This window comes from Miniopterus natalensis, chromosome 12 (genome assembly GCF_054644295.1).
Source record: "Miniopterus natalensis isolate mMinNat1 chromosome 12, mMinNat1.hap1, whole genome shotgun sequence".
Classification (NCBI taxonomy): Eukaryota; Metazoa; Chordata; class Mammalia; order Chiroptera; family Miniopteridae; genus Miniopterus; species Miniopterus natalensis.
In genome coordinates, this window is record NC_142092.1 from 66,110,234 (window position 1) to 66,137,341 (window position 27,108).

Here is a 27,108-nt window from a genome sequence, read left to right on the forward strand (position 1 = left end):
AGAGTTTTCTAGCCCCAAGACCTTGGGCAAGTTACTGAAAGTCCCTCTCTGAGCCTCAGTTTCCCCATCTGTTAAATGGGAAAGCCACCCCATCCTTCACAATGTCAGGTGATGTTCCGTAAATGTTGCTTCTCTTTCCTTCCCCAGGAGGAAACACTCAGGTTCCAGTGGACACTGTTTCTGCGGCAGGAAGACGACTGAACAGCTCTGGTTCCCAACTCCAGGGAACCAGAGCAGTAGGGTGGTGTGGGGGACAGTCATCTTAGGACCCAGAGCTGTCTAGGCAAAGCCAGACAGACAGGGGACGCCCATGGGGAGCAGAGTGTAACAGAGAATAAAATCAAGCAGCACAGGGAGGCCTGGCCCTGCCCCTTTCGAACTAGAAGACCCTGGGACACGGGTCAGATACATTTTCTGAACCGGAGGCCCTGTTCTGTGGAAGGAGAAACAAACACCCGCCTAAGAGGGTCCAGATACAAGAGTTGCTGGGTGGCTGTACTTGCAGCTGAGTGGCCTCTGACCCTCAGCCCTGCGGCCTGATCCCTCCCAACACCAATTGGTACCCTGGGGAGTGCTCACTGGCAGCCTGGCAGCCTCGTTCTGAATAATAATGGAAGTAGCTAAGAGTTCCCCGGGAGAAATAGTCAGTGAATATTAATTAGCTAATGTTAACTGGAAAACAGAGGGAATGCTTTCCCCAGAAGTCTCTCTGAAGTGATCTTCCAATTGCCACAAATGGTTTTAAGGGGCTAGGGTAGCTACTGTAGGTTCAGGAAGAAAATTTGACATAGGAAAAAAATTCCTTTTGGGAAAATTCAAGTCCACAGGAGTCAGTACAGTGATTCCCTTTAAACGTCTCTTTTCAAAACCCTAAGTAACTCACACCTAGTAGGTTTTCAAAGATATCTGCCGAACAAATGGGCACATGAATGGACAGATGGACATCATCTGGAAAGGGAGAAACAGACTTCAGTAGATGGGCTGGCAGAGAGCTGGCGGCCGATGCTACTGGGCTTGATGAGTTCCAGACGCTGAGCGACTTGGGCAGGAGGCTGTGGAGACCGTCTTGTTCTTAATCAGCTCCATCTCGCTGTCCACAAAGTTGATTATTTAATGTGTTATTTGGAAGTGAGAGCTGGGGCAAGAAGTCAGGAGGACTGAATCCCTCCCTCCACTTCAAAAATCCCGTATCTCTTCCGGTTACCCAAATCCTCTGCGTTTCTGATGCACTTAGGTATTCCTGGTGGAGACACTGATCCATGATTCAAGAAAATCCAGGCCAGATTAAAGGGCCAGGCACCAATCCGTGTGCAGAACAGCCCCCCTTCCCCCCAAACAAAGGCCCCTTAGGATCAGGCTCCTGCCTGCTGGCTTGTCTTCTCGCGTCTCCCAACACAATGCTGACAGATTGGAGGAACTGGTTTCTTTCCTCCCTAGAACAATATTTTATGAGGAGTCTGTTTTATTAAAATATTTTCCGCTGGATGCTTCCTGTGTTTCAAGAACTTGGTCTTGCCAGCTGGAGCTGATGACAGTTGAGAAAAACACATCCAAGTGCTGTTGTGACACGGCATTTGGAAGTGGGGGAGTGGGGGTGGGGGGGCGGACAGCGGGAAAACACCCCGCTGCACCAGAATGTCACTGGCATTATGGGGGAACAGCCCCCACCCTCCCACCCCATTAAACAACGTGAACAGAAACTCTTGGAATGACATCCCAAAGTGCACCTCTCTATCGGTGATGCACAGCCACAGAGAACCCGCCGTTTTTTTATCACTGCCAGTTTGCCAACCCACTAAGCCAGCCCCCTGGCTGCCAGTGGTTCATTTCAACCCCACGTTTCCCGAACGGACATCTAAAATGAGGCAGATTGCAAAAAGAAACAAAAAGTGATACCGACACAATTCTGGTCACAGCCAGGAGGCTGGGATTACCAGACACTGGATCTCTGGCACACACTAGAGGCTGGAAAAGCAACCACAAAACAGACGCGATTAGGAAGCCCAGCCTCTAACTGGGAACCTGGCCACAGAGTGGGTAATGCTCATCTGCAGCACGCGCAGTGGTGTTGGTCTGGGTGGTTCTGTGCTGTGCAGGGAAATTCTGGGTTCGCATGTCAACATCGACAGGCCTGTGGCCCTGTACCGTGGTCAGTGCAGTGGCTGAAAGATTTAGCCCAGATTTAAAGTGGTGGCTTTAAAGAAAAGTGACTGATTTCATCCCCCCAGGGAAAAATCTTCAGGGTCTGAGGAACTGACGCCATGCAGTGTTTTCTCCACAAGGGGGCAATCATAATCCATACCAGGCCTGGCCAGGGACCTAGTGCTCAAGATTCCCACCGTCCTATTGTCAGAGCAAAAGTTGAGCCTGCACCCAACTTCAGGAGTCCTCTTGCCAAATTGTGCATAAACAACTATCTCCCAAGGTAGACAGAAAGACAGGCAGGCAGGAAGACACACACACACACACACACATTCTCTTTCTCTCTCTCTCCCCTACAGGCTTCTGGGCAAGGTTTGGGGGCTTCCTGGGTAGGCTGGTTCTATATCACAACAGTCTCAACCAACACGGCGTTGTAAACCGGAGAGTCCTGGAGGAGCTGAAGTGTACTGCAACCTGGGTTAGGCCACAGCCTGACGTTTGAGAATCCTTTCTTCCCTGTGGCTCCTTTTCTGGCTGGGGCGCCCACTCCCTACACTTCTGAGACCTCTTCTGGGAGTAGAGCACATGTGAGGAGTGTTCCCCTCTTCACCCAAGGGACTTCAGGGTCCTTGGGGGCAATGTTTTTTGCTTCCCAAATAACCCGACCGAGATGGACTCATGAACTTTCTCAAGGAATCACAGGAAGCCATGTGCAGCAGCTGAGCTGTCTGGGCTCTGTGCCTTGGGCACCAAGGGAAGCAGTGCACCCCTCTGATGGGAGCAGTGGTCCCTTCTCCAGATGGGGGGTGTGCAGCTTTAAGCCTCACCCCATCCAGGCAGCTCTGGCCACTACTTGTTCACCTGCCTCACCATTTACCTCATCTATCCAACATCTATCCAGCAAGTGACTCTAAGGTGTGTCCTATGCTAGGTATAAACCGCAGTGCCTGTCCCAGGACTTCTGGGCCTGAGGGGAGGAATTAGAGCAAAGCCGAGATAACAGATATGCTTTGGCATAGGTGAGCAAAGTGGGGGTGGGGCAGTGGGTAGGGTAGTCCTGTGTATACACCTGGCTCCAGAGACTTCAAGCGCCCCAGGTTAAGGAGGGGTGCAGGCCCTCAATAAATCACCTACTTGACCTAACTCTCTCCTCCCGACCCTACATCTTCAGCATCAGAAAAGGCCTGGGACCTTCTCTGGAGCCTGTCCCAGTGCCTTTTGGGCATCACCACTCAAAACCCAGTCCAGCCCAGCCCGGGTGGCCAGCTCTTTGGCCTCTGGGGCCTCCCACTGGTGTGACAACTGCTAGTAGAAGCAGGCACTGAAGACTAAGCCCTGCTCTTGATTGACCTCTTTGTGAAATGCCCACTCTGGCTCCAGGGAAGCCTTTCAAAGACCAGCTGGGCACGGGTTCCAAAAGTGCTGGCCCCGCTCGGTTTCTGCAGACAGAGGGGAGGGAGCCATGGGGTACTTACTGCTCAGGGCTTGGGACAGATGTCCTTCGGCCTTCCACGGTGATGTTGCTCTTCGGTCTCTTAACGACGTGTGGACGGGGTGGGCGCACCTACGAGGGGCACAGGGGGAAACCCCCAAGAAGGAGTGAGTTGGAAAAGCCATACAAGAACATCCTGAAGTTTTGGATGAGCATCTCCAAGATAAATGTTGAGGGATCTTTGCGGTACGGGCTACAAAGGCTCTGCTTATCACGAAAACACCGCCACACTTGAGCTGGGGTTCTACTCAATCAGGAAAGGCTCCTGAGAGCGTGGTGTCATCATCTGGAGGTTGGGGACAGGCCCCTGCCTCCTCCCAGGGCTGCCATGAGGGTGCAGTGAGGTTCTGTCCACACAGGATCTGGAGCAGAGGCCCCATCATGACAAGGCCGCCTCGCTTCCTTCTAGAACCCAGAAACCCGTTTCATAGAACGAAAAGGTTTCACTCAGACTTTGTTTTTAGGGTTCACATGCTTATTTTGTTCTTTTTACAGCTGAATTACAAGATGTTTATTTTCCTCTCTAAATGAGAAGGAAGCAAGCATATAACAGCATTCGAGACTGCTGCACCTTCTACTGCCCAGGGCATCCTGCGCAGTCCCGAGCAGGGCCACACACCCTGGGGCTGCTACACCGGGGGTGGGGCGGGGTGCCTGACAGCGAAGCATACAGCTTCCTCATCCACAGTGGGCTGCAGTGGCAAGGTGGTTTCTTTTTTTCATGATCTGCTGCCGCTGAAAGCCAAGACGAGGGCCCACAGAAAGATACCCTCTCCCCGAGAGGAGCCCGTGATGGGAATTAGGCTGAGAATTTCTAGATGCCCCTAGAAGGACACTCATTTGGTTTAATCAACATTACAAGGCTTTAAATTTGGCACTGTCATCTCTGAACATTTCCAAGGCCAGAGAGAGCCTGGAGAGCTAAGCTAAGAAAGTCCACTTGTGAATTTTGTTGCCAATAAGATGACGGAGTCCAGTGCAGGGGGCCTGCTCTCTCTCCGCAGCCGAGGGACCAGGTAGGAATGGCTGAGGTTCTCGAACAGGACAGGGAAGGGGAGCACACAGGCTCCATTCCTGCTCACCCTCTTCTCTGAACCCCACCCCCCCACAATTTGTAGGCCACACAGCACACTGGCTTAGAACACAGATGACAGAAGCTGGCTGCACACAAGACAAGTCTTCATAGAGGCTGATCAAGCCCTCAGGTCTCCGCGTGTCTGATCTAACCTAAGTTTTTCCTGTGAATTGGCCAGTCTGATCGCAGCCTCCTCTGGCAACTCAGAGATGTGGCAAAAAAAAGGCCAAGTGCATCCCACCAAACTCGCTGTCTTCCTCTGAGGGGCTACCGTGAAGACCCACTGAGAGGGCCAGCATGGGCTCTGGCACACAGTGGGGCTCCATAAATGCTCACCTTGCTTCTCCAGGAGTTTGTCAATAACAAACAGAAGCAGAGTGTATGAGTGGGTGTGTGTGTCTCTGAATCAGAAGGTTTGAGTGGTGGTGGCCTTACCCTCGTCTAGCATCCTGCTCAGTGTCTGGTATTCGAGTGGTCACTCAGCAAGATTTTTAGAAACTAGTAAATGCAGCTGCTGGGAATCTAAGAAGTGCCTAATAACATTGCTATTATTATCACTGTTATTAGAGCAGTGCAGCCTCAGAGCAGACATCCAGTCACCGTTTGCTGGATACACGAGTGGAGACACCCCCACCCATTCTGACCATGAACTGGTTTCCCGGATCAGAGCCAGAGGCAGCTGGTAAACAGGATCACCTGGTTGGAATGCTCCCCACCGACTTCTTACCACCAAGGCGGGTGTGCTGTGGGCGACAGAGCAGCTCTGCCCTGCCCCGGGGGCCTGGGGTGGGGGTTTCAGGAAAGGGCAGACATGAAGGCCTGTCAGCCTGTCCCTGCACATGGCTGCTCCCTGCTACAATAGAGGCGGGTGAGGAATGTGAACTTGTGGCTGAAATGGGGGGATTAAGTTTGTGGCAACCTCGACTGAACTTGCAACGTGGTGAAACATGGGGAAAAAGAACAACAGAGCTAATTAGACGAGCTGAGCTGTCAGAGTGCCGCTGAATGGCTCAGCGCCAACAAACAAAAGGAATGGGTTGGCAATCAGCAGGATCGATGGAGAAGACTGCTTCATTAGGGAAGATAAAACAGACAGAGCGGGAGGGGGCGGGGAGGGAGGGGGCAGGGGAGGGGGAGAGGAAGGCACAGCGGACCCCGACAGTCCGTCACCCACACTGCACCATTAGACACACCCAGAGTCGCACACACCTGATGGGTGTGGACAAAGGCGGACACAAAATCACACTCACAGACAACCATCCAGAAACATGCAGAGGCCTCGAGATGCCGACATGTACACAAATGCACACTCACAGAGACACACACAAGAGGTGAAGACACATGTACCAATCTCACACACACACACACACACACACACACACACACACACACACACAGCCGTAGACCCACAGTTAGAGCCGAAACCAGGCAGACACACAGAGACAAAATGGTTTAATTAAGCCCGAATCACAAGACTGGCCCGTCATATTTCAGCAATCACATCGTCTTTCTGGGGTGCTTGGGAAGGATGGGGGCTGGGGGTGAGGGAAGAAACCACATGCGCGCCCGCACAACAGCGACGGGCCCCACCAGTGTGAGGATCCCAGCAGCGCCAGGGGAGAAAATGCTAAACAGGGATTTTGAGCTCTGTTCAAGGGGGACTTGAGGGGAAAGTTGGGAAACCAGCCAATTCCCCACCGGATTTAAAACCTGAGAAATCTAAGTCGGCAGGGTTAAATGTGTATTGAATACAAAAGCACCGAGTACATTTGATTTTAATGGTGAGCAAGAAGTAATAAATACAGAGCTTACAAAGCGCTTCTCATGTAGCCGAGCACAGCCTGCCTCTCCCCGCACGCCCGGCCCACGCCCCTCAGTCCACCAGACACCAGCAAGGCTTTCTTCTGCTTTGGCCTTTTTCTATTTTTAAAAAGAAAATCTAAATCCTCTGGCAACATCTGAACTCCAGCTACAGGTGCCAGCCTACAAAGCTCCTTCCAGAAAGGCTGGGTGCCTGGCCTCCATGCTCTGCCATGCTGGGCCGGTGGCCGCTCTCCTGCCCAGAACGTCCGCAGCTAGGTGACCTGGCAAAGCCCAGCTGGAGGCCAGAGGCTCCTGACATGGGAGCTTGTCAGACCATCCTCTTTGAGGTCCTTGAGGGGTTCCATATCCCATGTCTTCCAGGTTCACCGCTAGTGTACAGTGGTGCTCCCCGGACATGTCTGCATAGTGCAGTGGAGAGAACAGACCCAAGGGCACCGGGGACCACAGGGCCCAGAAAGACAAACCAAGGATTCCCAAAGTAACCCACAATGACCCTGCTTGGCAGAAGGTGTTCGGAGTGGGAGAAGTTGAGTATACATGCCCACTTTATGCCAGGGACTGTGCTAGGCACTAACCACATATGACCTCATTACCCTCACCAGGTAGGTGCTGCTAACTAGGTGATGAAACTAGGGCTCAGAGAAGGTAAGTGTCTTGCCCAAGTGACACAGCCAGTTAGTGGCCAAGCTGTGATTTAAACCAGGGCAGGCCTCTCTGACGTCAAAGCCCAGGAGAGCTGGCTCTGCTAGCACGCTCCCTCTTTGGTGCACCATAACCTAGGGGGAGCAAGAGGAGTGTAGCCCCGAGTGTGGGGCTAGCTGCCTCCTGCTCCAGTACAGAGGAAGGCTTTTATCAGGGCCACGTTTGCATTCCTATGCCCTTAGTTGCTAGAGGATGTGGCTCCTCTCTACCCCACTCTGCAACAGTGCCCACACTGGCAAGATGACAGAGTCGTCTCCAACACCAGACAACCCTGACCTGCATGGCACTTTCTAAGAGTCCCTGCTTGCCTTGAGTCCCAGGGCTCTCTCGGGAATTCTGAGCACTACCTATTGGATGGCTTCGGCTTGGGCGAGGCTGCCTGGTGAAGGGCAAGGAGAGGCAGGGCAGAGGCAGGACTGGGCTCAGAGGTTGACTGGGCCTCTTACCACCTCTGTGGTCTCAGCTGCAAATTGGGGAAACAGCACCTGCCTCCTCTAGGCTGCTGTAAAACAAATAATTATACAAGTACTAGCACAGTCCCAGGCACATAAAAAGTGCTCAATAAATGTTAATTCTCTTCACCCCTGTATCCCTGCCAGGACCTAATACTGCCCTGGAGACTACACAGAAGCCCAGCTGGCTGCTGGTTACTGTTTCCTCAATGAAGGCTCTGCCACGTACTTTATACTAAGACGGACTCCACGGAAACAGAGATGGAGCTCCCAGGACCTTGGCGTGCTGGAGAGAGCATGGGTTCTTGAGTCTGGTGACTCCTATCTGCAGCTGAGGGACTTGGGCCAGGTCACCAAGCATCGGTTTTCTCATCTCTAAACTGGGTGGAAATAGTGCCTCTGTCACAGAGAGACTGTGAGGTTTAACCAGACAATCTGCCTGAGAATGATCTGCTGACTAGAAAAGTCCTAGTGAATGATAGTTATTGAGAAACTGTGTCACTCCCTAGAAGTTGTAAGATTAAAAAACCCATTAGGAAGACCGAATGCTACTGTGAGTCAGGCACTGTGCTGGGGACTTTACAAATGTCATCTGCGCTCAGGCTCACAAACCCCTCTGTGAATGAGGGTATACTACAGAGAGAAGTGGGGCTCAGGGAGCTTCAGGACTCGCCCCAAGCCACACAGCTCTGGTGTCCAGCCTAGCTCTATCTATGCCCCCATCCCTGTTGCTAACGGCTGTACTGAAACTCACTAGGTTACACAAGGTGTGACCCAGAAGCGGCCGTCTGTCCCCACACCGGTTTCCTTGTGCCTTTCTTCCAGACAGTGAGGGATGCATTCCAGCCCCTGGATGGCTGTGCCGACCCCGCGTGAGTGGGAACAGGAGAGGCATCCTAACCCCCAACCTCCACCCTCGCCCTCTTCCTCCCCCACATGGCAGGGAAGGGAAGGGAAAAAGTACCCTGGAGCTTTCCCACATCCACACAGAGAACTGCCACCCCACTAATGCTGGGTGTGTACCAAGGACTAAGAACAGACACAGTTCGGCCTGGCCACCTGCACCCTCAGCCGCCACTTTCCACAGATGGATTTGGACACGTGCACTGCAGAGGGCGGGGGGGGGGGGAGCGCTTGGACGCCCATCTGTGGGAAACCCTGGTTGCAACAGGGCGAGAACCTGACCCTGTTTGCAGGAGTGGCCGAGGTGGCCGCTTTGAGCACGAGCATGAGACAGAGACACACTTCTCTTGGTAAATGGCCCTCACCAAACGGTCCTGGCAAGCTTCCCACTTCAAAGGAGCCCGCTAGAGTTATTATGCCTTAGGTCGGCCAAAGTCTGAGCTTATAAGGAAAATGACTTCACCGCAGCTGAATGTGGGACCCACATATGTATTTTTCCACAGCATTTCTCTAAAAAGCACTTATGGGTCTCCCTCTCTTGCCTACCCCTTTGCCAGGTGTGGGGGGTTTATCATGTCATCACATGGGAAGGTGAGCTCCATGTGAGGCCCACCCGAGGAGCACCTGTCTCTGTCTGAGCTGCGCCACATTCTCAGGGTGTAGCCTCCACCGTTGGGAGGGACATCAAGTGAATTTCCAAACCCCGTCTGGCAGGGCCAAGCCCCTGCTGCCGACTTTGTGAGAAGAGGTGGTGGGAGCAAGGCTTTGAAGCTCATTGGCCAGACACACAGATCCACCTAGATCGGCTCCAGCGCTGCACACATAGCAAACACACCACAATACCCCCCGAGACCTCCACCTCTGACCTGCAGGTCCCTAAACTGCTTCACGAGAAGGAGAGAGAAGCCCAGAAAATGCAAGTTCGGTTCATGCCACGCAGAGAGGGAAGCTGGAAACCCCAATCCCCGGTTTTCTTTGCAAGGCAGCCGAGTTCACACGCCCGGGGAGGTTTAGTCAGGCGGAGACAGCGGCCCAGGCAGTGTTAGGAGGGAGGGCAGAACCACCGGCTACTCACGGGCCTCGAGCGCTGTATCTTGGGAGGCGGCGGGCGAGTGGGACGGAGGAGTCTTTGTGGCTGTATCAAAGCGAAACTTACAACATCAGTACACACGGAGATGTTCGATGCATTTGCACACACGGCCTAAGAGCAAGCATCCAGTCTCCCAGGCCACCGCCCGCGGGCCACCCTCGACGCCACCTGCTCCCTGCCCTCACATCAACTGGTTGATCCCTGGGTCCTACACATTCCATTTCTGAGGCCCCCCATTCTGCTAATTTCTTCATTCTAGCCTCACCCTTGCCTGGATCTCCTCCAGCCATTGTCCACATGGGCCAGGGGGGATCTGCCAAAGTGTAATATGACCGTGCCACATTCCAGCTTGGAGACTTCTGCTGCAAAACCCCTCCCCATCTGCCACCCATCCTTGGGTGACAGCACAAGGGTCTCGGCTGGCATTCCAAACCCTCCAAGACCTGGGTTCTGCCGAGCCCCACACAGATCCTTCTCACCCATGCTTACCTGGGCAGACGCCCAAGTGGCCCTGGGTTCTCATGCCTTGTTTCCTGCCTGCCCTATGGGTGGGATGCCCTACCCAATCCTGATCAGCCTGGCAAACATCTACTTGCTCTTTAAGACTCTGTCCTGGTCAGATCCAGAGACATTGACATCTTCTGGGCTCCCTGCTGCCTGGGACTTCTCACAAACAGGAAGTGCCTGCCCCACCTCCCATTATCTTTCTTTCTTCTTAATTTTATTAAATTTACTGGATGATATTGGTTAATAAAATTATACAGGTTTCAGGTGTACAGTTCTGTAACGCATCATCTGTGTATAGCACTGTGCTCACCCCCCCAAGTCAAGCCTCCTTCCGTCACCATGCACTTGAGCCCATTACCTCGCAAATGTTTAAATCCTTGGGCCTTGGAAAAAAACATATGCCCAATAAATGTCTGATGAACAAATAAAATTTGTATAAAATGCTTGGCTGCTGAAATCAGGATTTGAATAAAAAACAACAGAGCACAGACTTCTCGGCTCTACGCTCACGTCCTTTATTTTGGGAGTCAAGCTCTGTCCTTTCAATGATCTGCCCACACAGATGCCCTGAGCAGTGTGGGAGCCGGGCAGAAAGAGTTGGGACAATAAAGACTGAGACCTCGGACCTCAGCGAACCCTGGGGGGCTTCCAGTTGCTTCCTGCCCGTTCAACCATGAGGTTCATGAGGGCACATCATTGTTTGACAAAGCCTAGACCTGCACTGCCCACTTCAGGAGCCAATGGCCACTTGTGGTGAGTCTGAATTAAGATAAAAACCCCTTGGATTTCAGAGGCTTAGCTTGAAAAAAGAATGTAGAATATCTCAGTAATTTTTTATGATGATTACATGCTGAAATGGAAGTATTTTGGACATCTGGGTTAAATATATTAGAATTCCATGTGTGACCCGCATGGATGGCTCCCATAACATTTCTCTTGGACAGTGTGTTAGAGCTTCAGTTGGCTGGAGGAGCCCTTCAGAGAGCAAACCTCAGAACTCATTCTGTGAACCCGGCTCCTGGAGGGGAGGGGCTGAGTGTCCCAGGCACCCCTGGACCCTTGGTGCCCTGCACAGGGCTATCGGAGTGGCCTGCGGGGAAAACTCGCCAAGGGACTTGGTGGAGAACTGGGATCCTCATGGCACACTGAGAGTTCATCTGGGTGGAAATACAGTGCAGTTTCCCAGATCCTGTGCCATTAACAGGAAGTGTGGGCAAACCTGTGCTCAGTGAGCCTTCTTTAGTTGGGGGCCACCTGGGGTTGAAGATGCCACCCCCTGAGCCTCCCAACTTACACAGTTCATCAGGAGGAAAGCAGAAGAACAGGGGATGGAGAGCCACCCTCCACGGGTGCAGAGGCCACTGCTCTGGTCGGGATGCCCCATTCTCACACACCCCATCTGCCTCCCTCCGCTGGGCCACTAATTCTCCAGCTCCACAGCCCTTGCTGCTCTGCACCTATGACCTGGCCAGCAGGGGGCAGTGTGGCAGAGTGCTCAGGAGGCGGCCTCTGGGGTGAGACAGCATGGGACTGAGCCTCGGCTCCCCACCTGCCCTCTGAGTTCCTATGGGCCACTGATTTTAACCATCCCAGCCTTACTTTCCTCATCGGTATGTGCAGGTAATGGCACTTCCTACCAGAGAGGGCTGCCAGAAAGACTCAACGAGATGATGCTCTCCAAGATCTCCCCACAGCGCCGCCAGGAGACGTGAGTAACTATCACATGAGCAGGTCTCCCTGCCTCCGGCCACTCCCCCTCCCAACCCATCTTCCATACTTGTTCCAGAGTGAAGGTAAACAGAACACAACACACGCCCAATCATGTCACTTGCCAGCTTAAATCATCTCGGTGGAAGGCTGGCGTCTCCCGAGGTGTCGTCTGAGAAACACCATCCAGGGAGACGCACCGTGTGAAGGCAGAAAAGGGGGGTTTCCAGCCAGACAAGTCTGGGGAATGCTGTCTACTGTCTTGGTTCCTTTTAGAGCTTCACAATGACTGTCAGCGCAGCAAAGGAAGGCTTTGCAATAAAAAATAAAAAATAGTCCACCCTAAACAGGCAAAACCCTATTAATTCCTTTTAAAAAAACCTTATTAGCATTTATTTTATGAATTCACTCCTGGGCCATAAGCTTTTGTTTCTTCCGTTTCTCCTGGGCTATCTTTTCCTTCTGTGCAGCCTTCTCTCCTGGCTTAGGAACAACCTGCTCTTTCTCAGTAGGTTCACCTCAATGTAGCAAGAGAGCTCACGTGTGGGTTAATCCACCCATGAGCTCTATAAGTTCTGTGCCACATCTTGGGAGCTTTGTTCACCTGCATGTGCTCAATGACCAGGGAACCTATATCTAAACTCGTAAGTTCAGCATCACTCTGCATTTTTAAGCACGTGCAGCAAAAATTCAGCACTCTTTCTGGGCCACTGACCCTGTGTCCAGCCCTACTGTTTGGCCTGGGCAACCTACCAGCTCTACTACTGTAACGAAGGAATGGCACACATTGCTTCTGTGAAGTGACATCCTTCAGGTACTTGGTGGCTTTTCAGATATGCAAACCCTTGGTGGCCTGGGCAGTTTCACGGGTGAACATGAAGATTTGAAAGCAGCTGCCCTCCTGAAGGTCATGTCAGTCAGGGAAGCAGATTCACCCTACAGGCTGGAAGGATTCCTCCATGCGCTTTTAAGGAACAACCCTGTGGTGTCAGGATGCGGAGAAGACACAGCCTTTATCCTTGAAAAATGGATGGTCTAATGGGATTTAACCTCCATCACAGAAAAATAGCTTTCTTAGAGAGTACAAAGAGTATTTGGGCTAAAACACAAGAACTACAACTTCGGGTTAGAAAGACATGGGTTCACGTCGTGGCTCTGTCGTTTTCTAGCTGCATTCAGTGTTGGCTCTGCCACTTGGGTGAGTTACTTGACCTAAGTCTGTTGACTCTTAACGTGAGTCACAAGCCCTGGTGGGAGGATGCTGCGGGCGTCCAATGCAGCCACGCAAGGCTCCGGGCCGGAGTCCTGATGAGGAAATGGGACCATCAATCCTGTCCTCCCACTGGATCCACACGTCTTCCCGGAGCAGCCCTGTGGCTGTGAGGACCTTGGTTTTCCAAGGGAGTGCACTGTTAGTCAGGCACTGTTGAAGGAGACTGGATTTTAATAGTAATCTCTTCTATTTATACGACACGTTTCCCTTTCAAAGCTTTTCTACTTCTCTTCTTTCCTTTGAGCCTCATGTCCCCTGGTGAGGCAAGTTAGAGAATAATTATTTCCCTGCTATAGAGACAGGAGACAGGAGGCCCAGAGAGGTGAAGGGACTAGTCTGAGGTCACAGAGCTAGTGTTCTCAGTCCATTGTGCTATCCTTGTCAACCCAGATTTCCAAAGTCATCTGGAACCCTTCCTGACATGGCTTTTCTAATCCTGTCCCTTCTGAAGTCACTCTGTTGTCAGGGAGCTGTGCCTTAGAGAAGGGGCTGGGGGAGAGAGTGCCTGCCGTCTTCCCGTCCCTAGCTGAGCATCTCTTCCCGGTGCTTTCCAGACGCACATGATGCATTTGTTCATTCATTTGACAAACCTGGGAGTATGCTCTATATGGGCACAGGGCTCCCACTCTGATGGGGGGGCCAGAGGGGTGCTGAGGTCTGTGGGGGTACAAAGGAGGGCTCTTCTATCAAATGGGGCAGTGGGAATTCAGGTGCCTGGTACAGGGGAACCACAGTGGTCCGACGAGACGAGAGCGACGGCGATTATGAAGACGGACAGGACCTTAGAGGGGCTGGTGGAGGCCCTAAGTGTGGATCTTCCCCTCAGCACAGTGGGAGGGACATAAGGGGAGGGACATCACAGGTCTTGGTGTCCCTGGTGTAGAAGATGGATGGGAGGACGGGTGGGCTTCTAAGGACAGACACTCCCCTCCAGCCACAGGGGCCTGCCCAGGACTCTGTGTTGCCAGCTCACCACCCAGGGCCAAGTGACCTCTGGGAGATGTGACCACGACGGTGAGCTGGAAAGTGTGACTGACACGGACATCCTGGAGAAGAGAGGAACTCCACGGCCTCTGCTTGGCCCTTGGCGTTTGTATCTGTCAGCTGTGCGGGCCAGGTGAGCATGCTCATTGGATATGAAACCCACATTTATGAGGACAGCATCTGATTTGCAGTTAATTTGTTGATGCAGCAAAACACATTGTATCCAAAAGGTCAGGAGGGGAAGTCCTGCTGGAATATCAACTTAATTACCTGGGCGGCAAGGATGCGTGGGCGTCCTACACAGGGCTGCAGGGTGGAGATCGCTCGGCTGCCAGGAGCTGATTTGAGGCTGATAGTAGTGGGTGCAGTGGGTTAAGGGGGTGGGGCAGCCTACATGGTGGGCGGAGCCAAAGCACTTCTGGTGCCTTGTTCTGGTGCCTAACCAGTAATCTTTTTTTAATTAAAAATATGTCTTTATTGATTTCAGAGAGAGGAAAGGAGAGGGGGAGAGAGAGAGAGAGATGGAAACATCAATGATGAGAGTCATTGATCGGCTGCCTCCTGCATGCCCCCCACTGGGGATCGAGCCCGCAACCCAGACATGTGCCCTGAGCAGGAATCGAACCACAATCTTCTGGATCATAGGCTGATGTTCAACCGCTGAGACATGCTAGCTGGGGGAATCCTTATGCCAGAATGGGGATCATCACCCCATTTCACAGAGGAGGGAAGGCAAAGACTTGCCCAGGGTCATATGTAGCAGGGGATGACAGGCCTTCAGAAGAGGGTCAAAGAGCTCATCTCAAGGAAACTGCAGGTGGGAACAGGGGTCCTGTGATGTGGGGAGGGGCTGGCTGTTTAGGAACCAACATATGGGTTTACTCAGTCCCTATGGAGGTCACACCTTGGACTAATCCCTTCAATATCCCTTCGAGGTCAGAATCAGAATTCCCATGTCACTGCTGGGAGAGCAGCAGGCTCAAGGAGGAGGATAGGCGCTACCTAAGGCCACACAAGTGAAATGTCCAAGTCAGAGGGGTGACAGACCAGACCCAACCAGGGACCGTGGTGGGGAAGGAGATAGAACACAGACACCTGAGGCCACAGTGACCAACCAGTTTCACCAAAGGTCAAGGACTTGCATACAAAGCTTGGGGTGGGGGGCAACCTGCCCCTGCAGCTCCCCTTCCTGAGGGCTGGAGAAGGTGGGGTGTGCCTGATGGCAGCTGGAGGCATGAGAGAGCTGGTCTCTGGGACTGGCCATGAAGGGGGCCTCAGATCCTTTGTGTCTGAATGGGGTTCTGAATTGCCCCCTTCCTGCCAGACTCCCGTCCAGCCCAGAGAGGAGGCCCTGGCAACCACGATGGGCAGGCTGGATAGATGCTGGGGTTTCTCTGTCCCAGGGACATGCCCTAATCAGATACACTGCCGGGAATGGAGAGGGTAGAAGAGAAAATTCACAATTAAGCTCTGTCACTGTTTAACGAGGATAGGGTTCACCTGCCTAATTTTCCTGGCTAGTAGTGACATCAATGCTCTGACCTGCACATGAAACAGCCCCGGTTGGGAGGGGAAGACAAAGCTGGCTGTGGCTTTACAAAGGGCCTCTGGGCTGAGAGCAAGGCTCCTCTAACTCCTCGGGACTGGAGAGCTGCTATTATACAAGGTATGGAAATAAAAGAGGGTTCTTTTGATATGCCTCCAAAAAGGAGTGTATTGAAGCCATATTTGCATGGAGTGTCTCCTTTGAAACGCCCAACTAGCTCTCTGGGCACAGCTCTCGCCTGTCCCAACTCCTGTTGTCATCTCCAACCCTCTGAGTCCACCCTTAACAGCCGACACTGCTTGCTGGGGAGGGTCAAACGCTTGCCTCGGCTTCAGGGGGACGGCTGGGGAAGAGCGGGCACTGGTCCTATAGTCCCTGCTCTATGCCAACAGCACCGGGCAGGGCCCTGGGCCCCAGAGGGGACCCAGGGATACTTGGACCCTGAGGCATCAGTGGGGGTAACTCTAAGCTCCAGGCTGTTGTCTAGAGGGTGCTCCTTGCACGATGTGCACAGGGCTGCACCTCACGTCCAAGGAAGAAGTTTCCGTGCCCCCCACAGGGTGAAAAGGAGGTGCTTCTGCATGGGAAAGGGAGGCTGGGAGGGCCCTCATCTTAGAGCACCCTCGACGGGTCAGGGGTTACTGAGAATGTCCCAGTCAGTCCTCAACTCTGGGGAGAGGCTCTGTCATGACCTGTGTGCTGCAGACGGGGAACTAAAGCCTCTTGCCCAGATTCACACAGAGCAGTTAGGAAGCTGGTGGGGTGGCCTCCGGTCTCTAGTCGGACTCCAGAGGGAGAGTTCCATGTGCCCTGCCACTTGCTGTCCCGAGGCACCGCCTGTGAGGGGTGTTCAGGGCTGAGGGGGCCCTCGAGGAAAAGCTGCAGCACCTGTCGTTGGGCCTGGAAGCCAGCGTCTCTGGAGAGGGCGTGCTGAGGACTCTGGACTGACTCGGCGGGCACCTTGCAGGCCTTCTCCCGGGTGGGCTGGGCTTTCTCTGCAATGAGCCAGGCTGCAGGCCGGCCTGGCTGGTCCTGGAGCGCAGTGGCTCCTCCAACGCTGACAGGAGTAGTGTTTTGTAGCGCTGCTGGTTAATTTGTAGTGGCATTTGTGGTTTGAAGCCTTGTCAAGATCCCTGATTACTTCCCGTGCACGGAGCTCGGCTGACGGGGAAGTTCACATGCTGAACAAAAGCGGCCAGGCAGCTGTGAGGGAAGGGGCGAGGGGGCTGGGTGACCCCAGCCACGGGACGGGGGGAGGGCTAGTGGGAGGGGGAGCCTTTTGTTTTTAGTCAGGTGCAGCTGCTGGGTCTGAATAGGTGGCATCCCACTGGTGGCCTGAGGTCGGGCACCAGATGCGGCTGGTGGCTGCGCAGGGCAGGAAGCTGTGCTGACCATGCCGTTCTCTGCCAGACAGGAGCAGGGGGAGGGTGTGCACTGCTGCTACCTACACCAAGGTGGTCATCTGGGATGCCATCAAGGTGCCTGGGCGACATTCCCAGCAGGAGGCGGATGTGAGGAGGGGCCTCCTGATGTTGGGATAGATAACCCCCCTCTGATACCAGCAGGAGCTACTGTTCTCTGACACCTGCTGTGTAGCAGGGCCTGTGCTAGGAGCACTATATGCCAGGTCTCTAATGGTCTCAAAAACCCTGCAGAGAAGGTACAGTGCCCATTTGGCAGATGAAAAAACCGAGGCTGACTTGCCCAGGCCTCACAGCTCACAAGTGGTAGAGCCTGGATCCAAGCCCAGGTATGTCGGACCCTGAAGGCCCTGTTGTTCCATCAGACCCGATACACAAGGAGCAGAAAGAAGATGCTGAAACTTATCCCTTGAGATTGAGGGTGCTCCCTGTCCCCAGGGCATTCTCCCAGATACCCTCTGAGCTTTTTGTCCTGCGAAGTGCGTTCTAACCACACAGAAAGGTTTGTCCTTGCAGCTGCCTGCACTTCGCCAGGCCTGTGCCCCAACTCAGTGAGGGTTTGCTCGCTGCATTTAAGGGCCAGGCTAGCTCAGCAAAACCAGGGCTAATTTATCATCTCCGGGATGATGTCCACCCTGAGCATTACACCACTCGGAAATTAAAGCAAGAATCCTCCCCCGATTGTGCAGTTGTACAGTTAGTACAGCACAGCATCCCTGGAAAGGGAGTCCAGGGGTTACGACAGCCTTCACATTGCTCTCCCTGCCACCAGGGTCCCAGGTCCACCTGCAGCCCGGCGCTGGTCATGTCCTGTAGGTAGCCCTTGGCAGGCAGGCCACATAAGATCCAGCCCCTGCTCCACCAGACCCATGTCCCAGCCCACCAAGAGTATCCGCTTCATTTTGGCCCTACAAAGACCCTGCCCTGCCCCTCAGGCGCTGCTCCCCTTCACAACGCACATGCTCTTCCCGGGTGCCCTCCTGCACCTGCCTACCCCACGGGCCCTGCTCACCCACCAAACCTCTGTCCCTTCCCTGGAAGCCGGTCCCTCTCTTTCTGGTTCCACAGAGCCGGGCTTCCTCCTTCTGTCCCTCTCCTAATGTGATGGGCTCCTTGATGGTAGTACTGTGTCTAGTTCATATCTGGACTCTTGGCTCTGAGCACAAGGCCAACACTTGGTCAGCACAAAGTAAATGCTTGCCTTAGACTGTGGAACTCACATCAAATTATCAGTGAGGCCGCTGCCCAGTATCTGACTGGTCCAGACCAAGTAGTCATTGTCCCTGTCACGTGAGCCACTCTGTCCACAGGCTGGCGACATTTCTGGCATGCTCTGATTAGGAAAATCCTGCAACCTAGAGGTGTTCTGGTCTAAGGGGTTGAGCCCCAGGGCCATCCCAAAAAGCAAGAGACTTTCTGAGTGGCATGCCAACGTGGGGAGCAATGGGAAGCTTAGATGTGAAATATCCCAAATTTCCCCAGTGGGTCTGGTACAGCCAGTCAGCCAGTCAGGCTCACTAGACAGAAGAGCTTTTTCCTCCCTCGGTGCAAATGGATGGAGAACCTGGTTTTAAAATTCCTGGACCCTGGAATACATTTCTATCTGTGTCAAAGTCTACCCTCCGCCGCCTCAGCAGAGTTTAAAATCCTAGCTAATAGGTTAACAACTGTTTTTCTTCAGCTTCAAATGAAGACTATCAGAAGGTTGGGGGAATATGCAGCTCTCCAATTTGTACGGACTGCACACAGCTCCCCGCAATGTGTGTTTGACAGGCCTGACATTTTGTACCGCTGTGAGATGGGAAAACGTGTGACATTTTTATTCATGGTGGCGTACGCCCTTGTAATGATCAGCTCTGGTCGATGTGCTTACCGCAGCAGCCCCAGAGCCCTCGGAGAACAAACAGGAACCCAAGGTGCCAGCAGTTCGACTGCCTTATTAAACACCGCCAGGATCCTAACGAAGACCAACTGCTGGAAAATCTCACTGTCAAATCCTCAAGGACACTGTCAGCGCACAGCTAACTGCATATATTTTTCATTTAAAATACTGAAATCGAGCATTGTGCCATTACAACCGAGGGGAGGGGCGCCCACTCCAGCGGCCATTCTGTCAGCTGCCTCTTCGGAGCTCCAGATGTTAGAGCCAGATGCCCAGTGGGATTCGGAGCAGAAAGGGGTGGCCGAGACAGGGAACCGACTTTCTGAAGACGCAGCCCTGCCTCCCGGGTGAAAGTCTGAAAGTTACGGGGCTCTGGTAAGAGTCACTTGGAATGTCAACCCATGGGTTCCCTGCATAAGCCAAAGCAAATCTGCATAATTAGGAAATCTGCCCCCCCCAGCCAGCCATCTTCCCGTAGCTGCAACCCCTTACATCTTGCATCTTGGTGCTAATCAGCCTTCTGCTTGCGCAGACCTTAAGACATCTGTAGGAACACACGGCCACGGTGAGTTTCACACCTTGGCAGAAAAGCTGTGTGCCAGGGCGCCCACCTGCAATCTCACCACTTCCCTCAACCCAAAGGCCTCAAGGTCAGTGGGCAGGAGGACCCCCTTCCCTTCGGCGGTCATTTCCAATGCCGATGCACACAGATGGATGGACACCAATCACTTGGCAGGCGCTCAGAGCTTCTCATGGTTGCTGCGCTAGGAGATTTGGTTATGGCTGCATAAACTAACGTACTGATATATTTATTTTGTAAATATATATTATTTATACAGTGCCTCTGTTTCCATAGCCTGGCCCTGGTGTACCACGACATGCTCTGCTATTTATTTATGGGGTCCTTGGCATAACAGGCCTAACGATGCCCACGTGTGGTTCTCGCAGGTTTGCGACAAACGATAAGTGGCTGGCTAAACAACTGTATGCTCTCTGTCCATCGTGGGCAGAGGCTTGCATTGTAAGGGGCTGCATGTAAAGTTGGTTTAGCATATACTGTATGTCATCCGTGGTGGAGCTGACCTGGGATGCTGTGGAGCTGGCAACCCAGACACCAGGAGCCATGACACTGCACACTCCAGGATGGGGGCGAGGGGTGGAGTAGGCTCTGAGTGCCCAGGTTACAGGACCCAAAGAGAGTATATAAAAAAGAAGGCGGCAGGCAGACAGCCCTGGGGCAAAAACAGGACTGCGGGGTGGAGGTCGCTGTACCAAGTTTCCTCCACGCTGCCCCTCAGCAGAGCCTCTCACCCAGGGCTGCAGAGGGAGGTGTCCATTGGCCCTGGACACCCTGGTGGACACTCCCTTGTCATGGGCTGCATCTCAGATCTCATTAGCTGGGGGAGGAGAATGCAGCCGGTGTCCCACCTCATGCCACTCCAGAGTGCACTTCCACAGATCCCACGAGGGCATCGCAGGTCACCAAGGTCTATGCTTGGTCTCCTGGGTGTCTCTCCAGTCTTTCCCTCACCTTCACCCAATCAGCACCGTCCTAGGTCGGGATTCCCTAGCTCCCACCTGAACATTAGTGGCAGCATTAGTGGTCTTCCTGCCTCACTTACTTCCACCCCTTCCCAAAGGGTGGTGGCCCCAGAGGAAGTGTTCCCAAATGCCATTCCCTCACTGGCTCCTTGACACCCACACGATGTCTCAAGCTCCCCCAAAGCCTAGCCATTGCCTACCTCCGCAGTTCAGCTCCTAGACCTCACCAGTTGCCTCCCGGCCTCTTGCTTCTCCACACCAGTCTGAAGAGTCAGACTGTCCTATACTCCACACATGTCATTCTCTTTACCTGGAATACCCCCTTCTCTGGATACACCTGACAAACAACTAGTTTTCAAGGTCCAGCAGAAATGTCACCTCCTCTGAGAAGCCTGCCCTGGTTCCCCCAGACATCCTTGGGGCTCCTCTCCAGTCAATACATTTATGTCCATTAGCCTTTCTCTTTCCATATGATTTGTCATCTGTCTCTCCCAGACAATAAGTGCCATGAAGGCAGGACCACATTAAATTCCTCTGTGACCCTGGGGCCTGGGTCAGGGCCTGGTATCTGACATGCCTCATTATATGTTGAATAAGTGAAGGAAGGAATTAATGAGAACATAAAAGAATAACTCAGAGTTCTGCCTGGCTAAAAACTCCAAGACTTCAGGATTATTCATCACAAAGATAGGAGGGCAGCAGTCTTAGCTGGCCTCATGGCTTGGGCAATGGAAGGTGTTTGGTATACAGCCCTGGGGCAAAAGCTTCCCCTCTCTCTCCTGGCCTCTGCAGAAAACAGTCCCTGGTCAGCACACCTGGAGAGTCACCGTCTCCTGGCCTTCTGCTGGCTGCTACACTCCACCTGGCTTCTCTAGCTACCATCTCGCCAAGGCTGGACCTCCGCCTCATTGGAAATGCTGCCATCCTCTCCAGGGAGTGTAAACAGGCATCTGACTAGAAGGGGTTTGGGACTGGGGTGTCCTGGGAGGGCAAGGAGGTGGCTGGAACCTTGGAACCACGTGGCTGATGGGCAGCAGCCTCGCAGAAACTCAGTTTAAAGCCCTTGCAGACACCATTAATCCCCATCACACTCTGCATTCTAAGTGGGATGTAATCAACGATCCCTTGGGGCAAGTCTCTTAAATATTCTCTTTTCGTACTTTTACTACATTTAAAAATCCTTTGCAGTATAAACAAAATGTGATACGATATTCTGGAAGACGCAGAACTAAGAGGACTGACATTAAGACTGAGTAGAAACAATGACCTGAGTTAGGGAAACAGTCAGTGTAATCTCAGATCAAGTGTGCAGGAGGTTGGCAGGCGGCCTTTGCTGCCCAGGAGCCACTGTCACCACCCAGCTGTCCCAGGTCAGAAGCAGCCATGCTTTCAATCTTACCAACGGCAGGGGGTGGGGTGGAAGGATTGGGGTTAAGGGAAGGCCCTTGACTCTACAGAAAAGTGGGGCAGTCAGAGTCCCAACTGCATCTGTCTGCGGGAGAGAATGTGAGGAAAGGCAAACCCTGCTGAGAACACTGCCCAGAGCCCAGCGGGCATTCAGAAAGGCAGCATGGATGTTGCTCTAACCACTGCCCCATCTCCTGTATTGAGGAATCCTGGGCTCTGTTAGGCTTATTCTGGGGCCAAAGCAAAGTCCCGAATCCAGGCAGCAGCCATGAGTCTTAGCCAGGAATGAGGGAGCAGAACAAAGTGACCTTGACCTCTACAGCCATCATAAGCCACACTGCTGGATTCACAGCAGGTCCCCCAAACACTGGCAGCCACAACCAGATGCCTCAGGAACCAGGTGTAGCCGAGGAGGACTTGATGAGAGGGGCTGAGTGAGGGGAGAGCCCAGGCTCTGGCATCAGACAGACCTAGTTTGGAATTCTTGCTCTGCCACTTACTGTGTGACTTTGAGCAAGTTGCTTAACCTCTCTGAACATCGGCTTTCTGGGGATAATAATAACTGCATTGATTGTAGAGGGTTGTTGAGAAGATTAAGTGAGATGCTTGTGGAGGGGCATGGCTCACACACAGTAGGTCCACATTATAATGAAAACCAACCCAACACATCGGACCTCTCCTTATCCTGCCATCTCTCAGTCCTTGTCATCCCTTCCCCTGAGCATGGCCAGGTGAATAACTTACTGAGTGCACAGAAGGGCTTAGGGATTGATGGGGCACCATGAGACAGGCAGCTCCTGGCACAGCAGTCCTGTGGCCACGGGGCAAGGACTCCCTGCATAGCCACTGACACCGAGCTGACTCTCCCGGAGCATGTTGCTTGCAGGATATAATTTATTTTCAATGTTTTATGTTTTATTTCACCTTCCCTACTGTGATAAACTCCCCACCTTTGGCACAGAGAATTCTAATCTGGGAAAACGCCTCCTCTGGTCTCGCTGAATCAGATTTCTGCTCCTGTCCTGCTGGGCTCACTGTCTCCCTGGCAGGGAGCCGGATTCTGAGCTGCTGCAGCGCAGGCCTTAAAGGAAGGCTGTTTTTAGGCTCTGGTCAGTCCTCTGGCAAGGAGACCCTACTGTCACACTGTGAATGCAGACGGACTCAGGGACGCAGGAGGCCTGTCACATGCACACCACGCCGCACGGTTCCTAAGTGAGCATGGGCTGCAGGGCACAGCTGCCTCTCCGGGTTCTGCTCTGTGAATAGACGGGCAGCTCATGGCAGGAGTGCAGAGCCGCCCACACCCGTCCCATGATTCACTCACCACTCAGTCGTCCCCCAATTCTTACTGGGCACCTCATCTGTGCCAGGCCCGTGAGGGTGCGGAGGTCACGGAAGCAGGGCTGACACTATTCCTGTCGGGGACAGTGGGTCAAGCATGGAGACAGTGCTGCCAGAGCAGGAGGGAGGGGCTCTGCCTGGAGGACTCAGGGAGGGCTTGCGGGGGGGTGCTTGAGGTGGTCCCGAGAAGCTGATGGGATTTTGTCAAGTGGAACAGAAGAGCAAGGACACTCCTGGCTGTGGGGACAGTAGGAGCTGATTCATCTCTAGTTTCTTACAGCACCCAGATGCCCATGAAGAGCGGTGATGTGTTGGGGACTAGAGAAGAGGAAGGGGGACTCTGCCCAGGGTGGGGACTTAGCAGAGTCTCGCAGGAGAGAAGGAACTGCCCAGAAGTGCAGGATGGCAGGTGCCTCCAGCCCGGAAGACGCAGCTGTGGGCAGGGGGGCTCGGGCAAGGGGACGTCTGGAAGGACCTGAGGCTGGACAATTCTCCTGACCAACAGGCAGGCCCGTGCCCAGGGAGGGAATCCTGGAGAGGCACCCACATTCCGAAGGGCTGAAGGGCACGCCTCTCAGTATCTGCTGTTTTCTGGTGCCCTCTGTGACTCACAGACCAGAGGCAGGGAGTGACGCGTGACCCAGGGAATATGAGTGGTGGGACTGGGGTGGGGCAGGTTTGGAGAAGGCCCAGGACAGACAAACACATTGCAGTGAGGGAAGCTCATGAAACAGCGAGGGCGAAGGGTGGATTCTGGGAGCTGCTGGGACAGAGGGGGTGCTCAGACGGCACAGGTGCTGAGCTCGGCACAGGGCACAGCGTCCCCGCAGGCAGGTCAGAGCCTGGGGCCAGCGCCCTTCGCCAAGCCCAGCTCAGGCCTCCCCCCCCCGCCGGGCCCAGCTGCCCAGTCTGATTTCCATGCCTCCGCGTATTTCAGTAGGGCCTTTCTGGAGACGATACCTTGGGCCAAAGGACGGATTTAAAAGGCAAAAATTATCTACTGCAACTGGTGGGGAAAGCCGTGGGGATTGTGTGGGCCAGAGCAGAGAATTCCGGGGCTCTAACAGGAATCAGCAGCCACCCCATCCTAGAGCTGGCTAGAGCTGTGGCCGTGTTTGGTCTCACAGGTTCAGAACCGTCAGCGGGCGCCTGAGACACGGCCCGAGGAAGGCCGCTCCCACCACCCCAGGAGAATGAGCTCTGCTTCATCCTTGAAGCCGGCGTGAGCAAGGGTGTTAATTAAAAACTGCGTTTATCTGCACTGCTCTCCAGCAAGGCGGCAGCGATGAGCTGGCGGGCACCTCCTGAGCACGCTGGCGGGGGATCACTCTGAGGACCGAACAGGTTGGAGTTTATAACAAATGAAAAGGGGACTCTGAGACGCCCCGCTGCAGGCTCACACAGCGGAGACCCAGGCCTTTTGAAACCACCAGATGAATTCCACCCATCAGGAGTAAGTTAAACCACTTGCTGTGGGACTCTGAGCTCCCTGAAGTCAGGGACCATGTCACTGTCACCCGTTTTCACAGGCATGTCGCGGAGCAGGTACCAGTGATTGCTGAACGAGTGACCTAGGTTCTTGGCACTTTCTCCAAGAAAGTGCCCTGGATTGTGGCTGACCTGCCGCAGTTCATTCCCAGAAGCTGTCACCGTGACCTGCGACCCCCGGCCCCGACCTGCCATGCTCTTCTGTCCCCTCTCTATCTAGTGCCCTGGGTGGCTTCTGACCTTGATTCTCAGCCACGCCCAGTTTCAAGATTCCCACAGCTCTGGGTATACAGCTCTCTCTGCCATCAGACACGAGGACAAGAGGCTGGGACAATGTCTCTTCTTGGGCCTCTGTGCAGTTATCAATTCGATCTGCTCGCCCTTCCTTTGGTAACTGCCTCCTAGGAAGCACCCCTCCACCTCTTAGGTGTGTGTTTCAGGCAGGGCTGCCCAGGGCCACAGCGATTCCTGGCCACGCTGTCCGGTTCTGAGGTAGGCGTATGATCAAACTTGGCTCCATGAGTGAATCCCATGCCTTGTGCTAGTCACTACCAGTGACACTTCCTTTCCTGCTGTCTCACACCTGGAGGGATGTGGGCTGAAGCTACCAACTTGCCTCTCAGCAGTTAAATATTTGGGGACATGGGGGCTGTTTGCTTTCTCTCTATCTGTGAATGGTCTGTGTGTGTCTGTGAGTGTGTGCAGGCATGTGTGTAATTTTTTGGCCACACCATTTGAAAGCAATTTTCAGACACTATGGTACTTTACCCCTAAAACACTTCAGTGGGTACCTCCCCGGATAAAGAGAAATCCCCATCAGCCACGTTAACAATGCTTGTACCGTGCTACCTAACATCCCAGTCCATCTTCAAATCTTCCAATTTTCTTAAGAATGTATTTAAAGCTTAAAAAAAAATCCGAGTTAACTTCATACTTTGCATTAGTTATGTAGCTTAGTCTCTTTTACAGCCAAAAGCCTTGCTTTATTTGCTATAAACAAGGGACTCCAGGCTTTTCCTTTCCTTGACTGCTCTTTCCCCAGATCCCCTCCTCCCTGGGTAACTCATCCTGGGAGCATGGGGGTGCCCCAGTCCTCCTTGCCCCTTACCCAACCCCTCTTTTCTTAGGCATATATGTCTAGACCTTAGGAGCTCATAAAAACACAAAGTAAAATGAGAGATGATCTAAATTCTTAAAATACAAAGATGTTTCCACTTGAAAACAAAACCCTTATTTATAGAGAGAGATTTAGAAGTAGTTTTTGGCCACTAATGAAATACTAATTCTTCTTCAAGTGGACAGAATTATAATTATAGCAACTGAAATAAAACAAAAAAAACCCCACCCTTGCTGGACACACAGCAAGTACTTCATAATTAATCATTAATCAATTTAAAAATCCACATCAATAATAAAACCCCAGGACGTTTACTCACTGCCAGGCCTGCAGTGAACTTTCCAGAGGCTCATACTCTCATGGGAGATGTCAAGCACTAAAGCAATAATTACAAGGCTGTGTGAGACAGAGAATGTGCCAAGTTCTGGGGCTCTGCAGAGACAGGGGCACCCAACTCCTCCCAGGGGGGTCAGGAGGACTTATAAACGGGCTGCCCTGAGAGTGGACAGGCATTTCATGAAGGGCCTCACCCCAAGGGTGAGGGTGGAATCTCCAGGGGAGGCTAGGCACAGGGAGGCGACACAGCCACTCATGCATGTGGCAAGTAGACCCTGCGAGGCCATGTGGGGCCTGGAGTGGGGGTGAGCCTGGAGGCCAGTTAGGATACTGTGGAACAGTCGAGGTGAGTGAGAATGCAGCCTGAACCAGAGCTGGGAATGGTGATGCAGAGGACAGGTGACAGTGTCCAAGGGGAAGAAGGGAGAGGTTCTGAGTGGTGGGAGGGGACCCAGGTTTCTGGATGGACCTCACTGGGGTTGGAGAAAGAGGAGGAGGGGTGAGTTTGGCGAGAAGTATACGTTCAGACTGCAGGCCTGTGCTTTGAGGTGTCCAACGTGTTTGGGAGACAGCAGCTGAATTGAAGGGAACTGTGTGTGATATCCAAGCTCAGCGGGGCTCAGGGTTTCTCAGGGCACTCAGAACCAAGGTGCTGAGAGGGCATTCACTGGCTGGCCAGCTTTTCCAGCCCAGTGCGAGACTAGCACTGACTACCTGGCTCATGCTTGTAAAGTCAGAATCTCCAGATGCACAGACAAGCAAGACACCACACTCAAGAGGTGCTCCTAGGGGTGTATCCAAACCACGGAGTCCCGGGTCTCTGGTACTGCCTGCTTGGGGCTTGGGTTTAACTGGCTTTTCAAACTTGACATTAAAG

At 53.2% G+C, this 27,108-nt stretch overlaps 1 protein-coding gene across 5 annotated transcripts in view; it reads right to left on the reverse strand.

Moving 5' to 3' along the window:
- The window catches only part of DENND1A (DENN domain containing 1A), a 405,649-nt gene that overhangs the window by 14,801 nt on the left and 363,740 nt on the right, over nt 1-27,108 (reverse strand). For 3 of the 5 annotated variants that reach the window (XM_087822901.1, XM_016210955.2, XM_016210954.2), the window contains 2 exons: nt 9,666-9,725; nt 3,618-3,706 (listed from right to left, as the gene is read on the reverse strand). In XM_087822901.1, coding sequence (XP_087679027.1) covers nt 3,618-3,706; nt 9,666-9,725 — 149 coding nt within the window. The remainder of the gene's footprint in view (nt 1-3,617; nt 3,707-9,665; nt 9,726-27,108) is intronic. The other 2 variants (XM_016210953.2, XM_087822900.1) reach the window with 1 other exon arrangement.